This window comes from Macrobrachium rosenbergii, chromosome 13 (assembly GCF_040412425.1).
Source record: "Macrobrachium rosenbergii isolate ZJJX-2024 chromosome 13, ASM4041242v1, whole genome shotgun sequence".
Lineage (NCBI taxonomy): Eukaryota > Metazoa > Arthropoda > Malacostraca > Decapoda > Palaemonidae > Macrobrachium > Macrobrachium rosenbergii.
In genome coordinates this window covers 28,699,295-28,723,232 of record NC_089753.1, presented here as the reverse complement: position 1 = coordinate 28,723,232, position 23,938 = coordinate 28,699,295, and the positions used below count along the sequence as shown (strand labels likewise).

The 23,938-nt window shown below is 36.7% G+C and overlaps 3 protein-coding genes across 6 annotated transcripts in view; 2 read left to right on the top strand and 1 right to left on the bottom strand.

Annotated features, from left to right (window-relative positions):
• The window catches only part of LOC136845106 (glycine-rich protein 1-like), a 154,546-nt gene that overhangs the window by 66,819 nt on the left and 63,789 nt on the right, over window positions 1-23,938 (top strand). The window lies entirely within an intron of this gene.
• On the bottom strand, window positions 1,318-16,537 carry LOC136845103 (zinc finger protein 678-like). 2 transcript variants are annotated; one of them, XM_067114933.1, is made up of 15 exons: window positions 16,415-16,537; window positions 14,318-14,437; window positions 13,644-13,728; window positions 13,163-13,491; window positions 12,423-12,511; window positions 11,649-11,826; window positions 9,875-10,057; window positions 8,419-8,627; window positions 7,756-7,963; window positions 5,907-6,051; window positions 5,594-5,750; window positions 4,257-4,353; window positions 2,909-3,034; window positions 2,664-2,783; window positions 1,318-1,779 (listed from the first exon to the last, which is right to left on the bottom strand). In XM_067114933.1, exons 1-15 carry the CDS (start codon window positions 16,475-16,477, stop codon window positions 1,564-1,566), a joined length of 2,325 nt encoding a protein of 774 aa, XP_066971034.1. In that variant the 5' UTR covers window positions 16,478-16,537; the 3' UTR covers window positions 1,318-1,563. The 2 variants fall into 2 exon arrangements, with proteins under 2 accessions (XP_066971034.1, XP_066971035.1); XM_067114934.1 differs by lacking the exon at window positions 14,318-14,437 and having other exon boundaries at window positions 16,415-16,522.
• Window positions 20,526-21,892, top strand: LOC136844668 (antifreeze protein Maxi-like). Its single transcript, XM_067113920.1, has 3 exons — window positions 20,526-20,600; window positions 20,896-20,933; window positions 21,054-21,892. The coding sequence occupies exons 1-3, from the start codon at window positions 20,564-20,566 to the stop codon at window positions 21,744-21,746; spliced, it is 768 nt and encodes a 255-aa protein (XP_066970021.1). The 5' UTR covers window positions 20,526-20,563; the 3' UTR covers window positions 21,747-21,892.

The window sequence follows — 23,938 nt, the reverse complement described above, 5'->3', positions numbered from 1 at the left end:
CTGTAACATCTCTAGATAGTCCTTCATTACTCAAGCCACAGACCACTGGAATAAAGTTGGTGTTGCATAAACCTGCATGTTACTAACACACTCTTAAGTTTGCTAAATCCAGAACCTTCATTACTGACTTCATTCTTCCTGAGTTTGTAGAAGGCACAAAAGAACTCTTGGATGCAGAAGAGACACCACATTCTCGGGGTTCTCAGGCCCACTGATACTGCCTTTTCATTTTATAACAATTCTACGGAGTCAGTACAAACGCCACAGGCCAAATCAGAGCATAATTGACCACTGGAAGAAATACAACATAAATAAAGAACTTTTCCAATGGTAGCAATAAAGCTCCAGCGCTGATTACCAGTTCCCACACACCAGTGATGAGGCATGATGTAAAAATTACTGCTAATGACAATATGAATGAATAATGGTACTAGCTGGCATAGGGCTGCTTTTAATTTTGCTTGTAAAATAAATATATGTTTATGACAATGGCAAAGTAAAACAAAACTAACTTTGCAAACCAGTACAAGGTAGCATTGAGTTTTATATCAATTAAATACTTTCTGTATTTCCCATCACCTGTTACTTCTTTCAAATGAACATAATTTTCTTTGGATGCTTGGATTTCAAGTCAATGACCCCTTTGGTGGACTTGTTCCATATGAATAGGGTTCATCTTCTGAATAATAATAATAATAATAATAATAATAATAATAATAATAATAATAATAATAATCATCATCATCATCATCATCATCATCAAGGGAAATTCATTTACTCTCCACCAGAATGTTTGCCAAAGCTAACTGTATGCTAAATGCTAATCATTAAATTGCTCGACTTTAATAAAAGAAATCAATTAATTTGCATGAGACTCAAGATTCATGACGCGATGCAACAAATTATAAATAAGAAAGGTTAACATTTAAGGTGTCTAGTCTCCTTATAGTAATCTTATTTTCTATTATTTTGCTGTATAGTGTACTAGAACACAAGGGTATTTTGTGCTTAGTATGGTGTTGTGTAAAATGGGATTAATCAGCAGCAATCTTATACAATTTAGTAATAAAATTATTACCGTGATCTCTCAAAAATCCAAATGTGAGTTTGCCTTATACATAAGTTTTAAGTTGCCAATCAGCTCTGAACATTATAGAAAGGTCCATGGATTGATTTTCTCTTTTGCATGGCAGATGCTTGCATTCTATTCAACCTGTCTACAATACTGAAAGAACATACAGGTATTACTGACAGATGATAGAGTACCATGTATAGAAATGTACAGTATTCCTTAAAGTTGGAAAAAATGATAGTCCATTTGTAGAAAGTTGCAACTATTTATTTGAAAAATCATATAAATATAAATTTTTGTACAATCTTAACAGTATCATCACAGATAATCAAAAGGTTATTGAAAAAGTATATAACGCTTTTCTTATATATACTAGATTATAAATATTCCTATTAAATATCAAATAACTGACAGAAATCATCTTCATGAAACAAATCATGAATTGCAGTAAGTAGAATACACAAACTTGCATAAAGGATTCCACCAGATTCCTAATATTGCACAGTACCACTAACCATGTCAAAACCTTGCGTAAATATATAACCCTGTGCAGTGTGCACTGCTTGTGGAATTGGCTGCACAGAGTACTCTGCAGCTGTGACCCCAGGAATAGTTTGGACAGCTTGCACAGCCTGCATTGTCTGGACAGATGCTCCTCCGCTCAGTGCAGTACCAACACCAGTTAATGGTACTGTCGAGCCTGATACCTGGTGGAAAATGAAAAAACTGTCATTCATCACATGCAATGCACCTTATGCATTAGTATATAAAATGCTCTCACCAAATTATGGCTCAAGCATTGATGATGGGACAGAGGAAGCATTATTGTGAATCAGATTGAACTTAAAACATTTACGGGCCAACATCTAACATTTAGTAACATTCTGGCATTTTTTTCCCTATGTGTTTGGCAGCACAGAATCCAATGTCCAAGCTGTAAGTCTAAGGAAGTTGTTGTACTGACATGATCTGTAGCTGACTGTAAGATTTGATGTCACCAAGGTTACTGGAAAACAAGTTGGCAATAAAAGCCATTACTGAGGGTGTTGCACAAAAGCACTGATTTGACAGAGGAACATATGGAGGTCTCTTTCTCCTGGGACTAAAACAATGAGACTGGACTGATCAGAATAATGAATGAACATGGGAGGTGAGGGAAAACTGTTAAGGATCAGTATACAATGACCCCAGTTGAAAGATTCATGAAAAGTCATTATCTAGCACAGGGGTCTCCAAACTTTTTTTTTATATGAGGGCCACATTGTATATTTTGCACATCTTTGCAAGTAACAGGAAAAAAATTACTAACTGGGCAATTTAAATATGAAAATTATCACTTCAAGGACAATACCAGCACCAGAGGGATGGGAGCCGACTGACTGCCACCACACCTGAGCTCTAAGTGACTGGCTGCAACTGGTAAAACTGGGATTTATATGGCTTTTGAATACTAGCTGCCAGCTAGATAAAATCGTGTGGCAGTTGGATGTGGCCCTGGGCCATAGTTGAAGAACCCTAATCTAGCACATTCCTGACATATGCAAAAGAAAATTTATCATTTAACAATTAGTGGAATGCTTAAACAACATACCTGCACAACATGTCCTATTGATGGTATGTGGCCCTGCATACTGCCCATGACGGGTATTGTTACAGTTTGCTGCCCATTTACAGTTATGTACTGAGGGGTACTGACCATGCCGCCTCCAACCTGAAAAAGGTATAACATAACAATAAAACTTTTACAAATCATGCACAAAAATGCAATCTTGAGCAGCCTCAAATTTCATAAAGTTACAATCAGTACAGATCTTACAACGACAGACATTCACAAACCTCTTCTAAAGTTGTTGATGTTACGGCACCTTGTGCTGATGCTAAGGTGAGGTTATTTACCCCAGCAGTCCCTTTCTCTTCCTTCAGGCCAGATGCTGCTGTTGCTATTGCCAAGGGATCTAATACCTGAAGAACAAAAGCATCACTTTTATAAACACTCTAGGTTTTGTGTACTGGCAAAGGTATACAAGCCTGCGAGAGATCTAATGTAGAGACCACGATTCAATTTCAGATTGTTAGACATCTCTACACAATAATTATTATTATTATTATTATTATTATTATTATTATTATTATTATTATTATTTTATTACATAATTTTACTACGTACTGACTTATTTTTAACCCTCACTGGCCTAATGGGTTTTTTCTGTTAAAACTAAAATTTAAAGTCTATTCAGCACAGTAAACTGAAGCCCTTTATAATTTATTAACTGAGTAGACCAAATAAATTAAGATTCTGACTACACCTATACTGATATGTTCCCAAAACTAGACATCAGTTGTTGGTTGACATGTGTACAATCACATAAACTGTTAGCTGTGACATAGGTTCTCTTCATAAACAGACTATACATTAGTCTACATTATTCAAGTTTAATCTATATTGCTTTAAGGACATGAATAATAGCATGACAGTGAAACTCCAGTATATCTAAAATATTTCATCACTTTAAGAATAAAATCTTAAGATGAATACTAGTAAGGGATGATACCATAAGGAAAATTACAGAAGTTCATATTACAGATGAGATAATGATCAAAGGAAGATGGAGATAGCATGGTCATGTCCTCTTTATAACCCATGGGAGAACAGTTGGTGGTAGTGTCAGCTGGGGTCATATGAGCTCCAAAAGATTTGGGCAACCAAGACCTACTTGGAAGTGAACTATGAGAAAGTGGCTGAAGATGAGAAGAGATTTGTAGACCACAGAACAGGAAAGACATGGACGACAGAATTCAGAAAGGGGCTTTGTGACATAGTGTTGGAGGAAGCTGTGATGGTAGTTATGATGATTAACAAACTGAGCTGCAACGAATGGAATACAGAATTTAGGCCAAAGGCCAAGCGACAGGACGTATGAGGTCATTCAGCGCTGAAACCTCGCAGTTGCAATATGAATCAATTGTTGTGAGAGGGTGGAAGTAAGATGGAAGAGAATATGAACAGAGGAGGTACAATAAAAGGAATGAAAGGGGTTGCAGCTTTGGGCCGAAGGGACGCTGCAAAGACCCTTAAGTAATGCCTACAGTGCACCACATGAGGTGCACTGACAGCACTCCCCCTTACAGGAAACAGTATTAATCAGGATTTTTTATAGTTTAAAATAAACAATATTAATATTACCTGTGTCACCTGGGAAAGATTTGTATTAGAGGTACTTGTATGGTTGTTAGTCACCACCGTCACAGCAACTTTGTCGCAGAATTTGTCATGGATCTTTCTGCAAATGGGCAAAGTTGTAAAATTCTTGGGCGGGCTTAATTACAGTATAGCATATGAATGTTGGATAACACTTAAAAATGAAAATCCATTTTTGTAAAAAAAGGGCAATGATTCACTGTAAAGATAAAAAAAGTATTAAAGGAATCTAACTGGCAATGATTTATTTCTATTCAGTGTGAACACACCACAAGAAGTCTGTTTGATCTTTAATTTGTTTGGCAAGCTTCCAAAAGATAGTGCTGAAATAAGCAAAATAGAACACATAAATACATGAAACATGAATATGTACATGGAAAAGCAGTTGTTTTGAGTTAAATATGTTGTTACACACCAGTGCATTGATTTCTAAACAGCATCACTTTACTGTATCTCTCAAACTTACAAACACCATCCATAGCACTCCCTGAAAACTGCCACTCAGCTTTGCATTACAATATATGGAATACTACTAAAAATCTGGTACCACGCAATTTGACACTAAAGCACATAAACAGAATATGGATTCTGACACTGCAAAATGAGCAGCATAAACTAATTCCAAAGGCAAGGGTACTGAAGATGGTTGTGGAAGTTGTCTGTTAAAATCTGACTTTTCGAAAAGGGCCAAGTATGTTATCTCCCAATGTTGCAAAGAGGAAAGCACCACACACGCAATGTCCTTCTTTCACAGACAGGCACTTTTCTTCTGCTTCATTCTACAGTCTGGGAACATTTCTTAGCAACCAAAATGGTACTCTTGAGTTACGGGTTTGTTACTACACACGTACAGCTTTGCTCATTGTAAAAATGGGAGAAAAGAAGCCTCTAAACCCTCTCATCTCAAAAAATACTGTAATGTATTTTTCAAAGTTGTGATACACACTACCGGGTACTAACATTGGTCATGATGGAAATGTACAGTAGTATTTGTTAGATGAAAACATAGCAAAATCTGTTGAGATGACAGAAAATCAAATGCAGAGGGAGTTAGTTGATGAATGCCCTATTTGTTCATACACAAATACAAACCATTCTTTACATAGAAGCTAAATCCCTTTGTAAAGTACTTCAGGTCTGTATGTTAGGAAAAATACAAATTACTTTTAAAATCTCCTATTTTTCCTATGCAAATACAAAACTTCAACCTTTACATATGGATTTAGCTTCTATGTAAAGAACTTCCGGTTTGTATGTTAGGAAAAATTCAAATTAATTTTCAAATCTGTTTTATCACAGGAAAATACAACTACAGTACTTACTTCACATGTAGTTTAAGATCCCAGGCCCCAGCATACGTTTTAGAGCAATAAGAGCATCTGTACCGTCTATCTCCTCTGTGACGACTCATGTGCTCATCCAACTTAGTTTTGCTAACAAAGCCCCGAACACACACCTGGCACTGGAACGGACGCTCTCCTGGTAGCAAATATGGTCGGGATGATGCATCAGTCATTAAAACAGAAAGGCAACAGTGCTAAATTAGTCAGAACCAATTGCAAATTTTACATTTCTTTATATACATATACTGTACATCAGTTCTACTACAGCAAAGAACTGTCAGTTTTCAAATACCTGTGTGTATCCTCTCGTGAAATTTCAACTTTTCTTTCCTCATGAATTTCTTTTTACAAAAGGAGCACTCAAATCTCTTGATATCATTGTGAACTTCCATATGTGCCATTAGTGAATTCTGTGTCATGAACTTGTTACCACATATCTGAAAGAAAAAACCTCATTCCAAAATATTCCTCTTTTAAGGCTAAGAATAAAGGTGCCTGAAAGAACAGTGAAAGATGTAATTTTCTAAAATCTAGATATATTTTTCATGCAAACCCACATTCATGGTGTCTGAAGGCCCAAGATACTTCAGTCCTTTTTCCCAATAAGTAACCTGCCTGACTTTTTGTGTGACCTGGGCAATTAGCCAAAAGAATTCAGCAGGGAGTCAGGAACTTTGTAATAGATTTGCAGGAAAAAACTTATTTTGAATTCTAAAAGAGCTTTGTTTCATATCCAAATGCATTCTTTACTATTAGCATGAGTCACAATTTATGTGGGAATATTCAAGAAGCTAGACTAGCCCCTGCTCAACAAATATTTTAACTGCCTCCTTGATTCCTCAGATGTGCTAATTTGGTCATATTGTCCATCATTATTCCCAATGCCTTACCTTTCATGTGATGAACAAAGGCTTCAAGACCTAAACTGTCTTCATCTCTTAAGAAGTTGATTTGTTATTTCTTGCACTAAGGGGACCAAGTCTCTACCTATGGCTTAAAACCCAGCAGCTGGGTTCCCACTCTTGGTTTAATTATTACTTATATAGAGATCTCTGAAGAAGGAACCAGGGATACTCTGATCATGCACATATGTCAATATAGGCCCTTCCAAACACTGTCCACCATGGTAGGACAAGAGACGAGGCCAGTCACAGAAAGGTGATGCAAGGAAGGTAGGAAGGTGTGTGCAAAAGACTGAGACTAGACTTACAATGTCTATGAGAGCCAAAGTTGGAGTTTATGAAGGGACTGATGAGCAACTCTCTGTGAAAGTGAGATATAGATGTAGAATGCAGATGAAACAGAAAACGTCAACTGTTGAGACTGATCATTTACATCGTACATGACGTAAAAAGGACTGACAGGGTGAGAAATGTGGATATACTTGAGGAGTCAAATGGTTAGCATTTGTAAAATGATGGATCACTGTATTTTGAGACCATACTGTCATGTAGAAAGAACAGGGGAATAGCTAGTTTGTTTTAGGAAACAAGTAAATATCTGCAGAAATGCGAGGAATCCAAAGGAACAAGTCACTTAAACACCAATCTTGAGAAAGTCTTGCCATACCACTGAAATAACTAAATTATTCACAATGAAATGACAATGCATAAAAAACTTGAAGAAAACAAAGATTATTCCCAAAACTACTGACAGTCTGGGAATAAAAACTTGAAGAAAATAAAGATTATTCCCAAAACTACTGACAGTCTGGGAATAAGCTACAATCTGCTATTATGGTAGCAGACACATAATCGGTAAGCTAATCTGCTTTTCTAGACTCCTTATAAGAGTTGCATATTTGTCAAGCTCTAGACTTTGACAGCACTACTGTGCTTCTTTTTCTCGAGAAAATATGTTTAAAATTTGCTCAGAAGCACAGACAGGTTATGTAAAAGTAATGGATTTGTTGTAAAACAAACTTTGTCATAACAAATTACAGAACTTCGTTAAACATGGTGAAACAGAAAGGAGTGACATCAAGAAATAAAACCTTGTACAGGTCAGACCCACTTACTAAATACCACTTCACTCAATATTAATTAATCAGCAATTCTGTCCCCTGTTTATCACTGAAACTGATCATTAACTTTTTAACAAGAGTTGAAAGAACCTGTAACTCACATAAACACAAAAATTACCTGACACAAAAACTTCTTGTCTAGTCCATGCATTCGCAACTTGTGATTGGTCAGGTAGATCCTGCGAATGAACTTTTTGGGGCACAATTCACACTTGAATGGACCCACGGCACTGCTGGATTCATGCCAGTTAATGGCATGTTTTTGCAAAGATGATTTCCTCTGGAATGATTTGCCACATTCTTCACAAACGAAACACTTTTCGTTCCTGGAACAGTAATAGGATGTGTCACAATCTATGCAAAAATGAATTAAGCAGCCATGCATACTGTATTTTTTTCATCAGGTAATTTCCTAATCTATGAATTTATACAAGTTCTTGAATATTACTGAATTATGACCAGAGACTAATTTATACAGTCATGAATTTTAATCAATGATGACAAGGAATCACTTCACATCACAAAGTGTAAAGCGCTAACTTCATAACAGTAGATTACTGATGTATAACAATATCTTCAATTTCATCTAGCATAAAAATAACAAATACTCTGTGAACTGACTTTACTTTACATCTGCAGAAGTAACACACTAAATCAAAACCAATAAAATGTCCAAAAAAGCAATTAATAGAAATTATTCTTATCGAGGAAATGGTGAAATTGTCATAAACTCTGAGTTTCCTTTAAAGTCCACAAATAAATCAGAATTTCATATCCTTACTTATGCATCTTATTTTTGTGATAGTTGAGCTCTCTGCGCGACGTAAACAGCATTGTGCAGACGTTGCAAGGATAAGGTCCCGGTGAGCATCGGGGAAGATGATAGGTAATTCTCTTGAAGGTTCGGTACTCAATGCCACAAATTTCGCAGACGAACTTCCGGAGCTTGTGGAGCTTCAAAACATTTGTGATGAGGATGCGATTGGATAGCTGTCATTAAGAAACAAAATATAAACCATTAATTATCAAGATACTCAGTTAGTTATCAAGACATAAACATTTGACTACCTTAACAAAACCACTAGGTTATATTTCTAAACACTCATAGGGTTTGCCCACTGAATTGTTTTCAAATCAAGAAATTGGGCCAAAGAAACCTCAAGCCCCATCTACAAAGCACCACACAAGTCACACTGCAATTGTAGAACATCTGGCAAGAGTCATAATGAACTGAATGACCAAATACACTGTACAGAATACATCACAGTGAATGCAACTCTCAGGACCTATGTTTTTATAAACAAACACTAATGTAAAGACCTCATCTATAATAAACTCAACTATCCACTAAAAAAGAAGCTGTAACAACTCTATGCTCAAAGAATATCATGATCAATTATTGCATCAAGTACAGGTATCACAAATCTTGTTAATGTACACTAAACCTCCCGTATTCAGTTGTCTCACTATTCGCGGATTTCTCTGTGGAACATATCTGCCCATTATTTGTGGAAAATTTGCCCATTAACGGGATTTTTCACTGAGAAATATTCACTAATTACTGTATTTTCATAACTAAATGCACTTTTTGTGATAAAACTATTAAAATACTCAGGCATAAGCATTTTTAGAGTTTTTTTTTGTGTTTAAACTATCAAAATAGGCGGTTCTAAGTGTTTTTAGAGGGGTTTTAAGTATTTGTGGATTTTAGCTATTTGCAAGGGGGTGCGGTACGCATCCCCGCGAATACGGGGGTTTACTGTACATCATAAATATAACAACTGATATTTGTTTTGGAAATATTATTATCATATTATTATTATTATTATTATTATTATTATTATTATCATTATTATTATTATTGGAGAAACAAATCCAACGTTATGTATGGGTACAAATATATTCAGAAATAAATCTAAACTGAGACTTCTCAGTTTAGATTTATTTCTAAATATATTTGTACCCAGACATAACTGTGGATTTGTTTCTCCAATAATGATAATAATAATGATAATAATAATAATAACATCTTTGGAAAGGGACTTTCTGAAAACAAATAATAAGAAGGCAGATAATTAAGGCTCTTACTGCATATATGAAAATTATTATTATTTGCATCAATCTTAAAAATAATTGATAAATGCTGAGACTACATAAAACTACACAAACCATACATATCTCGCATGCAATTTCTTCACAAGCAACCAGATATAAAACTGATACAATGACACTCATACCGTAGACGCGTTGTTTTCATCGTCAGTTGGCAAGCGACACGTGTGAGTGTTGAACCTCTGCAGAGACTGGCAAGCTAGGTTACAGGTCTTACAGCAGTACAGGGGGAGTGTGTTGTTACTTAGCAATTCATTACTCCCAACATCAGTCACTGATGATTCTGGCCCATCTTCATCGTGATGCACCTGCAAAAACATTCATACAGATGACACTGATTAAACACAGTCTTTAAAAGAATAACATCCTCTGTTGTCTTTTAAGAAAATATTCCTGAACCAAAAATAAGGACTTCAGTCACAGTAAAAATGCTTTTACATTGGCCAGCACCAGAATTACAGTGCAAGCAAGGGTGGTATCCTGCTTGGAGGGCGTGGGCATCTGTGGTGCGTTCAGCTCCCTGTTAGGTATACTGGTTTCTTGAAATGGAAGTACATTTATTTATAACTGTAACATACAATACTTAAAGAACATAAACTACAAATGCTTCTGGCTAGGACATGCAGCCTCTTCTTATTGATATTTAGCATTTACTCTTGTATACAAGAAATTATTTCCAGTGTTGTGCAAAATTGTACTTGTATGTTCAACCATACATTTTCATGGCTCACTTCTGTACAGAAGTTTACATCTAAGGATATTCCAGACACATTCCAGAAAGCTCTGTTGCACTTTTGAAAACTTATATGCCATACGTCTTGACTTAACCTTTTTTTCACGGGACACCTAATCCCTTGTTTCAGCTCAAGTTTAAAGAATACTAGAATACAAGGAAAAAAGTGAAGAAAGACAGGGCTTAACCTCAGAAGTGATACACCTGCCTCTTCAATGATAAAATGTTGAATCAGGAAATACAGAAACAGCAAAAATTCAAAATCTTATGCACAGGTGGTAAGAAAGTCACTGAGCTGTTTAATCCAAGAGTTAATGATTTCTAAGGAGTAAAGGTGGGAAGAGGAGTCTACAATATCTCTTAAGTTTCTTTAAATACCATGCCCATTACTCTGTGATATTACTCTTTTGTAATTTTTCTGGAATACTCTACACAATCCATTCATCTATCTGCAAATCTTTACAGTGAGATTCCTATATAAAAACAGATACCATTGTGCACCAGTTGAATTGGACCTATACTGTACCTGTGGACTGAACACCAGCAACTCTAACCTAGATTTAAATAAGCTGCAAATGCAAGTCACCACCTCACAGGCATTAGTGAGCTGTGAAAGCATGTACTGAAGTTTATCAGTTCTAATAGTAAAGGAGATATGATGAAAAAGGGAATTTTCATCTGTACATTACTATGCTATACAGTACTTAGTTTATTATTATTATTATTATTATTATTATTATTATTCAGAAAATGGATCCTATCCATTTGGAACAAACCCACCAAAGGGGCCATTGACTTGAAATTCAACCTTCCATAGAATACAGTTTTCATTTGAGGAAAATAACAGAACAATGGGAAATACAAAAAGAAGAGCTCTGTTGTTAGAAAAGAAAACACAAATTAATACATAAATGGATAAAAGTGTGTAAGTAAATTACTAAAATACAAGGAGCATTGTTTTATAGTAGTAATGCTTTGCAACTTCACTTGAACTTTTGAGGTTCCAACTCCACATCCTCAAGGAGACTGTTCCACAGTCCAACGGTGTGCAAAATAAATACTTTTTCAAACAATCTTTTTCATAATTTAGCCAAATACTGAAAATTATTCTAATTTTTGTCAAAGCCGTTTATTTCTGCATCAACAACGGTTATAGAGGCCATTACCTTTGTGTAATGAATGGAGAGATGCTTCCACTTGGAAAAAACTCTTCCGCATTTGTCGCAGATATGTTTCTTTGCGGAGTTTTCGGAATTCTTGCCCTCAACTGCAGATGATTTTGGTGTGCGTGATGACCCTTGCAATTCTGCAAGTTGATGTCTCTTTGATACTGTTTCTGCAATGCTGCAAGACATAATTTATTTTACTGCACTTCCAAATAAAAACTGGTGATAATAAAAGCATTTTTCATAACTTTATTGACAATAACTCATTATATCACCAGTATGAGAAATTATACACAAATTTAAATCACTATAAATAAACTGGCATATATCTGTATAAATATTTATGCATATGTCCCCAAAAACTAGTTTTGTTGAAAACAATTGCTGTTTCAATGACATTCAGCTTGTAGAGTGTCTTCTCTATTCTTCTTCTTATATTCTTCTTGTCTGCAAGCAGGTGGTATAATAAATTTCTAAAGGACGTGGAAAGATATCCTGCTTTTGTTGTTTATCTTACTCTCATGTTTCAATGTGCACATAGGCGGTCGTCGACAGGGAGAATGAATGAAATGCAAAGCTGAATACCTTTCCATCCCCTGTGGAAATTTATTATAATATCTACCAGCAGACGAGGAGAATATATTATTATTATCATCATTATTATTATTATTGATTTAAAAAAAAAACTTACACATATCAAGGTACAGTACCCCTCAATCTATCAAAGTTCTACATTGCAATAATATCAACAAGCAATACTTCACTCTGTCTTACCTACAACACTGCGAACACGTGCTAGGTATGGAATGGTTTGACAGCCTGTAATAATTCACCTCTTGACCCAACGAAAAGTCTCCTCCACACTGAAAAATAACAAATAAAATTATAAACTGAAAGAAAATCATTTAAGCTCAATCATTTTACATTAGGACTAAGAGGAATATTAGAGAGAAAACAATAAACCTTTGAAAATTAAAACATTTATGATCCAGAAAGTATGGCATTAGCATATCCTATTATGACAACATACTCTTATCATAAAAAAATGTTTTAATAGGACATACACTTGCAATATCTGCAGTTAGAACATCCAACATAAAGTAACCTGCCTATGGGTGGTTATAACAGAAAACAAGAGCCATCAACCAAGTCTTTTGTCTATTTCAATAAAAACCAGCCAGTCTTATCAACAAGGCTGTCAGGTGAGGCTGAGGCAGGAACAAATATTCTGTATTTATGAAAGGTTAAAATTGCATAAATTTCTACTTCCTGAAGGAGTGTAAGACATGAAAAACATATAAAAGAACAAATGAAAAATTGGCAAAAAATTCACTTAACATGAAATAGTTACTCCTGTCAAACACGCAATTAAATGTTCTAACGACTCCAGGCTATAACCTTTTATATTCAGGTTACTTCATTTCCAGATCAAACTAACTCCCAGTAATTTGACAAAAGCAAGAACAACGAGCATGCATTAAAGAATCATTTCCAGGTTTAAATATAAACTTTACCTTGGCACACTTCAAAATCTGTTCTTGCTCAACATGACCCTTCTTAAAAAGTGACTGCTCTACGCCCAGAGTTGCCGTCAAAATCGTAGTCGAGTCTTCTACCCCATCCATGTGAGGCTGCTGTTCAGGAGCAGTTACAAAAGTATTTGCAAATGATGGTGTCAGTACTGTCGTTTTGGAACCTGCCCCAATATCCGACGGCAAAATAATGTCTTGTGCATCAGTTTCGGCTATTAATGTCTCTATCGTCAGTGACGACGTTTTTTCACCCTGAAGGTGTTCCTCTCCATCTCTCGTGATTTCAGGGGACTCTACGCAGCTTTCATTATCTGCATAGAGCAACAAAAGCATAAACTTCCAAACAATCTAGAACGATAACGAGGTTATTTAACAAGACCACCGAACTAAATTTAATAATCAAACATTTTTCAAGTACAAATCCAAACCGAACCATAACTATTTGCAATCAGAAAAGCCTTACCAGAAAGCCTTCCTGATGCCAATAATCCTTGTGGTATGGCAGAATTTGTCTGCTCAATATCCTGTCGTAAGCATTCCAGAACATCCTAGAGGGAAAGAGAAATTTTAATATGTGCAAAGACCAATTTTCATCAAATGAAATGCAAAATTAGCTGGAGAAATTTTCTTCTTAAGTACATGTAAAAGATCTTCTGAAATCGTTATCATGAAGAGTATAATTTATACATTACTGACACCAAAAATTGATGATAATCAGTCACTTACCATTCTCAAATAAAACTTGACCATTAATTCGTAGTAATGTTTGTACATTTGCATAATTTTCACAGCTTACCTTCAGGCTACAAATCAAACTGACCAACAGTAAATATTTATTAAAAAGATCATTGAGAAAAGTTGCTAAGTGTAGTACCGATTGGTGTATCACATTTACAAGCAAATTCTGTTTATTTAGCTGCATTTATACTATACATCAGTGCTATACTGATCTAGCTTTTACCAATTTTGAAGGCATTGCTGACTTAGGCTAGTATGCATGTACAGTGTAGGCTAAGTAAACTGCAAGGTTAGGCTAGGGTTTGATGTAGGCTAGTACTGTATGGGCCAGGTGTTTGCATTTGTCATACATATAATTGAAGCCCATGAAGAGGTAAAAGGGAACAAACTAAAAATTACCTTTAGTTTTATGATGAATTGTTCTACTATTGCATAATATGACGAAGGACTTAGGTGATGGCAGTCCTCTTTAATCTGGTATTGAATGCTGATGTTCTTCAAAATATCTAAACTTTCAGCCTGTAAAGTAAAATGGAACAATCACAATAAAAGTATATATGAAATATATAAAGTATAGTATACAGTATACTGTACTTCTTTGACATAAATTTCATGGGACATCAACCATACTCATCACCAAGCAAGATATGATGATGTCAATGTATTGGCATTCCCTACCTGCTCTTAACGTGTTTAAGCCTATTTAAAAAAAAAATGTGCTACAGAAGATGCTCCCAATCTCGTTTCCAATGATGTACAAAGTCTAAATTCTTGGAGGGAGAAGGAGAGCATTTCATCACAAAATTATGACTGAAATTTCAAGTACAGGAATTTCTAATAAACTAAATAGAGTAGTACCAATATAAATAACTTTTCAAACAATTTATGCTTTACAAATAAAAACAACTATCTTATACCTTTGTTAAAAGCGGGTAACCGCACACCCATTCAGTTATATTGGGGGTAGGATGCCTGTATTTTTCAAACGGCGCTGCACTTACGAGTTCTACTGGATCATAATTTCCACAAAACCCATTAAAATGTAAATGCATTCCCCAGTCATTTCAGCATAATGCTGAGGGTTTTCATAACCAGTTAATTTTGAACCAAGGGCATAGATCTAGCCTAAAAGGTACTGGAATTGAAATAAAAAATTCAGTCCAAAGGCCAAGCATCGGGACCTATGAGGTCATTCAGCCCTGAAAGGAAAAGTGAGAATAAAAAGGTCTTAAAGGTTTAACAGGAGAAAAACCTCGCTGCTGCATTATGAAAAAACTGTTAGGAGAGGGTGGAAAGTAAGATGGAAGAATGAGAATATGAACAGAAGTCCTGTAAATGGAATGAAAAGGGGTTGCAGCTAGGGGCAGAAGGAAAGCTGCAAAGAACCTTAAGTAATGCCTACAGTGCATTGTAGGCATTATCACCCTACAGGGGCATAAAAGGTATTCCTCTGTTATCAATACAAAGTTCATAACATAAAACTTTCATTCTGAAAATACTGTATGCGGAAACTTGGATATCCTACATTAACACGTAAAATGCCACCTCTTACGTGAGGCAAACTACACATTTCATAATACAGCATTAGGTTACACAAGACGATCGTCATCATTAAGCCATTGGCATTAGCCTACCCTAAGCTAGACAATTTCATTCCACCTTGCCGTGCAACTAACTTGATAAAGTAGCGTAAGCTAGGCTAAGAAAATCAATTACTTTTGTGAGCGAGAGGAGAAGGCTCTAATACTACCTATGAGTGGACGCTTAGTCCATGTTTCGACTAAACTGATGACTAATACTGTGCCCCTCTGGTTTGGTAGTAACTGTCAGTTTATGTGCAAAATTAGCACCGTGTTTATTACTAGCCCCTTGGGAATGAATGTAAAAACATAAACAAAAGACTGTAATAACATAAGCACAAAGAAAAGGCATAAAAACAAACAACATAGGGAAAAAGTGGTAAATATTATGGAACCAGGCCGCGGTAGTAGTCTTCAGTTTTACTACCATTTCTGATGTCCAGTGTTACTTGGAGGGGTGAGGGGGGAGCGAAGCCCCCTCAGCCCTAAACCAGGTTAGGAAGGTTAGGTCTGGACACAGACGGAGTCTGTCGTTCTTTACTGGCTCCAAAAAATATAGATTTTATAAAAAGTTCTTTTTTGTTGATATACGTCAGTCTTGGGCTACATGACAGGACGGAATGTTAACAAAAAGAAAAGAAATAACAAAGACCAGAAAATTACATTTTAGATTAACCAACCTCATAAATTTAATCATACAAGGGATCTACACCCCAAGAATCAACATATAATCAATAAAATACTAAACATAACCATCAAACTAATATATTCAGGACCCAAACTTCTTGTTGACGAATCCTGTGATTACAACCTCGGGGGAAATGGAGTCGACGGGGCAGCTCCGTCTCCCATCGACGTTCGCGGCCTTCATTTCACAGAAACGTTAATATTCAAACGTTTAAATAAACGTACTCACCTCCTGTACGAAATCGTGCACGACGGAAAACGTCTCCTGGACGAAATGCTTGACGCTTCCCATGATTTCCGATTGTAGGGTCGAATCCCTCCGTCCGTCTTCTCTTGTTTTGGTATGAAACGCACAAACGGAGCGAGGACAAAATCGAAAGTGGTAATCGGACAAAATTATTATTATTATTATTATTATTATTATTATTATTATTATTATTATTATTATTATTATTATTATTATTATTATTATTATTATTATTATGTAATGAAGTCTCCTCTATTTTTCTTATTAATTGTTGTTCTTCTGATTAATTGTTGTTCTAAAGATAAACTTTGTATTAACAGAAAAGACTGGACCGTATGAGATAAATTCACCCAAAGCTTTCATTATTATTATTATTATTATTATTATTATTATTATTATTATTATTATTATTATTATTATTATTATTATTATTATTATTATTATTTATAAATTAAGATCAGCGTGAGGACAAAATCAAAGATGGTAACTGGACAAAATATTTATTTGATTGGATTATTATTATTATTATTATTATTATTATTATTATTATTATTATTATTATTATTTATAAATTCAGAACGTGAGGACAAAATCGAGAATGGTAATCGGACAAAATATTTATTTGATTGTATTATTATTATTATTATTATTATTATTATTATTATTATTATTATTATTATTATTATTATTATTAGTCAGAAGATGAAATCTATTCATATGCAACAATTCAAGCTTCCAAAGAATATGGTTTTCATTTGAAAGAAGTAACAGAAGGTAATAGGAAATATAGAAAGAAGGGCAGTCATTAGAAAATAAAGAATAAATTAACAAAAATAACAAATATATATGTACATGTGATCTATACATGATAAAAGTCCAAGGGTAGAGATCAAAGAATTAAAAAGATAGTTTTATTCATATAACTGACTATTCCTGATTCTTCTAATAAAAATGCAGATATTTTCTAATCTCCGGTTTTCAAGGTTCATGTAGACGCCATGATGACTTTATAATTCCTTTATTCCTTCTTTCCTTCCTTTCTTTCTTTTCTTTCCTCCGTAGGGGGGCTAGTGCTGTCAGTGCACCTCCTGTGGTGCACTGTAGGCATAACTTATGGTTCTTTGCAGCATGCCTTCGGCCCCTCTTTCGTTCCTTTTACTCTACCTCCTTTCATATTCTCTTTCCTCCATCTTACTTTCCACTCTACTAACGATTGATTCATAGTGCAGCTGCGAGGTTTTCCTCCTGTTACACCTTTCAAACGTTTCAGCCCTGAACGACCTCATCGGTCCCAGTGCTTGGCCTTTGGCCTAAATTCTACATTAAATTCAAGTCAATTATTTCTGTCTTTCACGTTCTCAACCTGAAAGTCAATTGAGGTCACAGATACCTGAATTAAACCTAATTCGTTTCATTGGAATTCAGCCCAGTTCCTCAGCTGAGGAATGTGCCCTTTCAGGCCGAATGGCTTCTAAAGGAACCATTATTTTACCGGCTATTTTGCAGACTTTCTCTGAGTGAGACATTCGCTCTGGAAAAGAAAAACACAAACAAAAAGAAATGTAAAAGGTTCTGGTGCCTTGCGTTGACAAAACTACGTGAAAAGTTTTAATCAAGCGAAAGTCTGTGTTGCGTCATTGCTCAAAGAAGTCAGTTTGGGTGTTATTCGGAAAAGCAGGTGGACGGACATACCGTACAGACAGACAGTCAGTCAGTCCGTCGATTCGTAACATTGAAATAGAAATCTTACATAGAATTAATAGATCTTTTCTTCTATCGCTTTGATTTTGTAATAGACATAGGTAGGTGCGGCTGTAATGGGTATTCGTACGATTTTATTAAAAACGTTCCGGAGGGAGTAATAATAATAATAATAATAATAATAATAATAATAATAATAATAATAATAATCGAACAGATTCACGAAAGCTCTCTGTACAGATTTATCTTTAAATATCTGTAAATATACATAACTGTGAATTTGTTTCTCCATTTCAAGACTCATGCTACAATGAGTATTTTTAATTTAATAATAATAATAATAATAATAATAATAATAGTGAGTGTATGTCCTTATAAATGCTAAAAATCCAACGTTGTCTGTAAATTCATCTTATTCTCTCATCAAAACAGTTTTCCTAGGCTTCCATTCTTCGATCGTAGCCACAGCGAAGAAGAAGTACTTAGCGGCTCTTACTGGTCTGTTATGACACCTACAAAGCACCAGTCGAATTCAGATTTCTCAAAATTCACTCAAATTTTAACTTTGAGAGAAATTTGTCCAGTGGTTCTTGATGCACCGTCAGCTTCTGATGGCAAATGGGCAAATTATCTCTCTTTCTCTCTCCTGGTGGCAAATTATTGCTCTCTCTCTCTCTCTCTCTCTCTCTCTCTCTCTCTCTCTCTCTCTCTCTCTCTCTCTCTCTTCTGGTGGCAAATTATTAAGGTTTTAATCAATAATTAATCTCTCTCTCTCTCTCTCTCTCTCTCTCTCTCTCTCTCTCTCTCTCTCTCTCTCTCTCTCTCCTGGTGGCAAATTATTAAGGTTTTAATCAATAATTAATCTCTCTCTCTCTCTCTCTCTCTCTCTCTCTCTCTCTCTCTCTCTCTCTCTCTCTCTCTCTCTCTCTCTCTCTCTCTCTCCTGGTGGCAAATTATTAAGGTTTTAATCAATAATTAATCTCTCTCTCTCTCTCTCTCTCTCTCTCTCTCTCTCTCTCTCTCTCTCTCTCTCTCTCTCTCTCTCTCTCCTGGTGGCAAATTATTAAGGTTTTAATCAATAATTAATCTCTCTCTCTCTCTCTCTCTCTCTCTCTCTCTCTCTCTCTCTCTCTCTCTCTCTCTCTCTCTCTCTCTCTCTCTTCTGGTGGCAAATTATTAAGGTTTTAATCAATAATTAATCTCTCTCTCTCTCTCTCTCTCTCTCTCTCTCTCTCTCTCTCTCTCTCTCTCTCTCTCTCTCTCTCTCTCTTCTGGTGGCAAATTAGGTTTTAATCAATAATTCTCTCTCTCTCTCTCTCTCTCTCTCTCTCTCTCTCTCTCTCTCTCTCTCTCTCTCTCTCTCTCTCTCTCTCTCTCTCTCAGTGTGTGTGTGTACTAGTTTATTCAATTTACATGCCATTTTAGTGTGCCGTTGAAAAATTTTAAAAAATAAAAACATGATAAAATAAACAGTCTTGATTTTGAAGACAAAAGAAAGCTAATAGATAAATACAGCCACGCAGCAAAGTCAGCTGTGAACAAACCCCTTAAAAATATTTATCTTAATCTATATGTACATATATAGGTTAAAAGATACATATTTTAACATTCCAAAAGTTGGGGTGTCAGAAATATACGCCATGTCAGAAATATACGCCACTCGCTCAAGGACGATCTATGTAACTGGAAAATCCTCCCTTGTTGAATGGATTAAGCTTAAAATCTTCCCTATATAAAACTGTTTTTCGATGACAGTAGTCCTGACTGGAACTGTCATAGCATTGTTCATTTCAGCATTGAATTGAATAGAATATAGAATTTAGGCCAAAGGCCAAGCACTGGGACCTATGAGGTCATTCAGCGCTGAAACGGAAATTGACAGTAAAAGGTTTGAAAGATGTAACAGGAGGAAAACCTCGCAGTTGCACTGTGAAATAATTGTTAGAAGAGACTTGAAAGTGCGACGGAAGAAAGAGAATATGAACGGAGGTACAGTAAAAGGAATGAAAGGGGTTGCAGCTAGGGGTCGAAGGGACGCTGCAAAGAACCGTAAGTAATGCCTAAAGTTCACTGCACGACGTGCGCTGACGGCACTACCTCCCTACGGGTACTTCAGTGTTGAAAGAGATATCCGTATACACTGAATGATAATAGGCTTTTTAAAAGTACAATGGCTCACTGTGTCTACCCACTGAAGGAAAAACTGGAAAACTAACCATTTTTCAGATTTTCGGATTTTCCCTCCATGCGTTGCGTCATTCACAGTTCAGCAGAGTATTCAGTTAAAGTATCCATTATCTCTCAACGTCTACTCAGACAAAGGAAGAAATTGGCATCAAGGCCACGTTCCCATTGGTGCCGACTGGACTATAAAACACGTGGCCAGAACGAGCCTTCCATCATTCGCTCTTCAGACACCGTCCAGTTAAGATGTCTTCTCGACTGCTGTTGGCCTGCCTGCTCATCGGTAGGGGCTCGACAGACACTGAAATCAGGAGCCATCGTGATGAATCAATTCTGGCCTTTATCTTTGTTTCCTTTTACATTCTCTTACTTCCTAATGAGCACTTACTCTTTGGAAGCTTGAAGAATTTCAAGTCAATGGCCCCTTCGGTGGGCTTGTTCCATATGAATAGGGTTCATCTTTTCAATAATAATAATAATATATTATGTCTCTATGACCATATATTGCATACTCACAGGCACATAATAACACATAGGAATATGCGTAGTTATATTAATTATTAACATTTCATATATAGGTTCAGCAGTAGCTGGCGAAGAGGGAGAAGCAACACGAGTGAGTATGAAGATTTCACTATAGTCACTGATCTTGTCATTATACTTCCTCAGATTTTTATGAAGCGTTTTAACCATTTTTTCCTAAAGTGATAAACAATCAGTTTCCTGATGTCGTCAGGATAAGAGAGGCTACGCTGTCGGACACGGAGGAGGAGGAGGAGGCTACGGCGGAGGCCATGGAGGAGGCTACGGTGGCGGTGGGAGCTACGTGGTCGTTGGGGGAGGCTACAGCGGAGGACACGGCCCCAGCGCTTCTGACGTCGCCAATCAGGCTGCTTCTCAAGCCACAGCTGCAGCGGCAGGCTTAGGAGGTGCTGCTCACGCTGCCGGTGGAAGAGCTGCAGCTGCAGCCGCTGCTGCTGCTTCAGCTGCTGCACAGACTGCCCAGTTTGCAGCTGCCAGCAAGAAAGCTCAGGCTGCCCAGGTAACACAGGCTGCTCAGGGGGCACAAGCCGCTGCCTTTGCTGAAGGCTCTTTGGCCTCCAAAGCTAGCATCGCCTATCAAGCTGCCAAGACAACAGCCTCCATGGCCCAGACACTGGCTGCCAACGTAGCCCAAATCCTGGCTGAGGGTCGGGCTCTGGCCAACCAGGCTGCCAACAGTCACGCTGAGCAGCAGAACTTCCTGAATGCCCAGCGAACCATGGCATGGCAGGCGAAGCAGGCAGCCAACGCCCTTAACCAGCAACAGTACATAGTTCTCAACGATCTGGAAGACGCAGCGGGAGCTGCCGCGCAGGCCCAGGCAGCTGCCACAAAGGCTATCTCCAAGGCCAAGGGCAGCTATGGACACGGGGGATACGGCCATTAAATGGGGCATCTTAGCTAGTAGGCCATTAAATGGGGCATCTTAGCTAGGGTATTACATTACCAATGACCCAATACTATCTCTTCTCTCATAATTTCTCTCCGATATGATGTATAGATGATTATATGCCATATGATAAAGACTTTATTAGTGTAGTCACTTGTTTGAACGAATCCCCTATTACAAATGTTTAATCTGTGTTTCATGGTTTTTGTTGATACAAGAATTGGGATCTCTGCATCTGTCTATCCTGAGCTTGACTGTTAGTAAAGATATGCAGATATCCACATAAAAAAAGCATAAAGGACCACTAAATGGCAAAGCAAACTAACACAAAACAGAGTGCCCATATGTCATTGATAGTGGTCAGTGTGATATAATAGTGCATTAGTTGAATTGCTAAACATGAGCATTTCTGGCACAGGCACTGGCAAAACAGCCAAACAAGATATCTCCATGGTGTAGTCTGTCACAGTCCACTGATTAGAAGAGGCAACTACCACTTGGGCTCTTATCTTGAGGGGAAAGATCCAGGAAGGCTAGTGACATCTGTTCATGAGAGCTGTATTCCAACAATGGCAGGACAGAAGAGAAGCTTTTAATATTTACAGTTTTATCCAGATAGATACAGGGGGCCCTTAAGAACAATAATCTCGTATTCTGGCAGGATTAGGTGATATAGCTTCGGGTACTGTGAAAAAGATTGTAACGGAAGATAACACCAGTTACATCAAAGATTCATCGTAGTTAAGTATAGTGCTGGTTGCATAAACTGCAAAATGGAGCAGAAGTAAGGCGTGACTTGATCAAACCGATGAAATCTTACTTTTGCTTGAATTCACTCCTACCTAATTGAAGACATCACTTTCTGATCTGTTCTAGAACTCTAATAAGGCTAGCAGCAAAGCCACTTCGCAGATAACTGGAACAGATAAGAGCAAAAGTAGTAGAATTGCCTTTGGATTGTACTATCCTATTTTCCACCCTGAGAATCTTGTCTCAAATGAGAATGATTAAGGCAAAGGTACCAGACCACTACTCCTTGGAGCACCGTACAAAACAGGCCAAGGCTCACAGAACGCTTTATCATCAACTCATCTCTGTGGCTGGTTGCTTAAATACTGTTAATTAGGTAGTGTACATAGTCTGCGACATGTAACTTTCAGAGTTTACATTATTATTATTTCTATTCAGAAGATGAACCCTGTTCATATGCAACAAGCTCACCAAAGGGGCCACTGACTTGAAATTCAAGCTTCCGAAGAATATAATGGTGTTCATTCGAAAGAAGTAACAGAAGGTAATGGGAAATACAGAAAGAGGAGATCAGTTACTAGAAAAAAACAAACAAAATAACAAATTAATAAATAGATAATAAAAAATATTAAATTATTAAGAGAACTGTATTAGGGTAGTGATGAATTGCATCTTTGCCTGAACTTCTGAAGTTCCAGTTGCACGACATTCAGGGAGACTGTTCCACAGACCAACATATGAGGGTTTAAAGGTTGCTCAATAGTGGCAGATGCAAGAGAAAGTCCATTGGAAGAGCGCAGAATGGCATAGTAGCTGAATATAAAGACACATGATCAGCTGCCACTCCCATGCTCCACCCCAGCTAGGCCCAGGAAGTATCAGGCAATGGATACTGATGACACAGGAAGGAGGATAATGATGCAAGAAATCAATCACTATCTGTATATTAATCTGGGTATTATGAAGGGAATACTAAGTCAGTAAATGATGTTCCTGGTAATTAGATGACAGATGTTTGCAATAAGAGTTTAGAGGGCATGGCTTAACATCCTCATCCAAAAATACCTTTCCATTTCTCAGCTACTGCCTTCGGGTGAGGTTGCTACCCTCATGCTCTCCTACACCACAGCTACATATCTGCCAGGGGTACAATTCATTGAAAGGCACGTGCATGATTAATTCCATCTCACATGAGAATCGAACTTGGCTCTCTCGGTGGTGAAATGACTGTCACAACCACTAAAATATTACTCTCCCTCAAAAAGTGAGTATTACAGTGTAGCGAAAATAGGCATAGCTTGGCACTGGTTGACTCTATGTTCGAACAAACATGATCCAGATCTGATTTAGATGGTACATTAATAAAGAAAAATAAACTAGATATGATAAGGAGGTAATATAAGGTCATTTCACAGATGAAATATATTTCATTCTTCCAT

Excerpts from the sequence above, each read along its gene's own strand:
- LOC136845103 (XM_067114933.1), bottom strand. The coding sequence starts at position 16,477 with ATGGGAAGCGTCAAGCATTTCGTCCAGGAGACGTTTTCCGTCGTGCAC. Across the intron at positions 3,035-4,256 it reads ATCTTTCCCAGGTGACACAG|GTATTAGATCCCTTGGCAAT; the intron begins GTAATATTAATA and ends TTTGTTCTTCAG. Across the intron at positions 2,784-2,908 it reads CATCAACAACTTTAGAAGAG|GTTGGAGGCGGCATGGTCAG; the intron begins GTTTGTGAATGT and ends TACCTTTTTCAG.
- LOC136844668 (XM_067113920.1), top strand. The coding sequence starts at position 20,564 with ATGTCTTCTCGACTGCTGTTGGCCTGCCTGCTCATCG. Across the intron at positions 20,601-20,895 it reads GTTGGCCTGCCTGCTCATCG|GTTCAGCAGTAGCTGGCGAA; the intron begins GTAGGGGCTCGA and ends TTTCATATATAG. Across the intron at positions 20,934-21,053 it reads AAGAGGGAGAAGCAACACGA|GATAAGAGAGGCTACGCTGT; the intron begins GTGAGTATGAAG and ends TGATGTCGTCAG.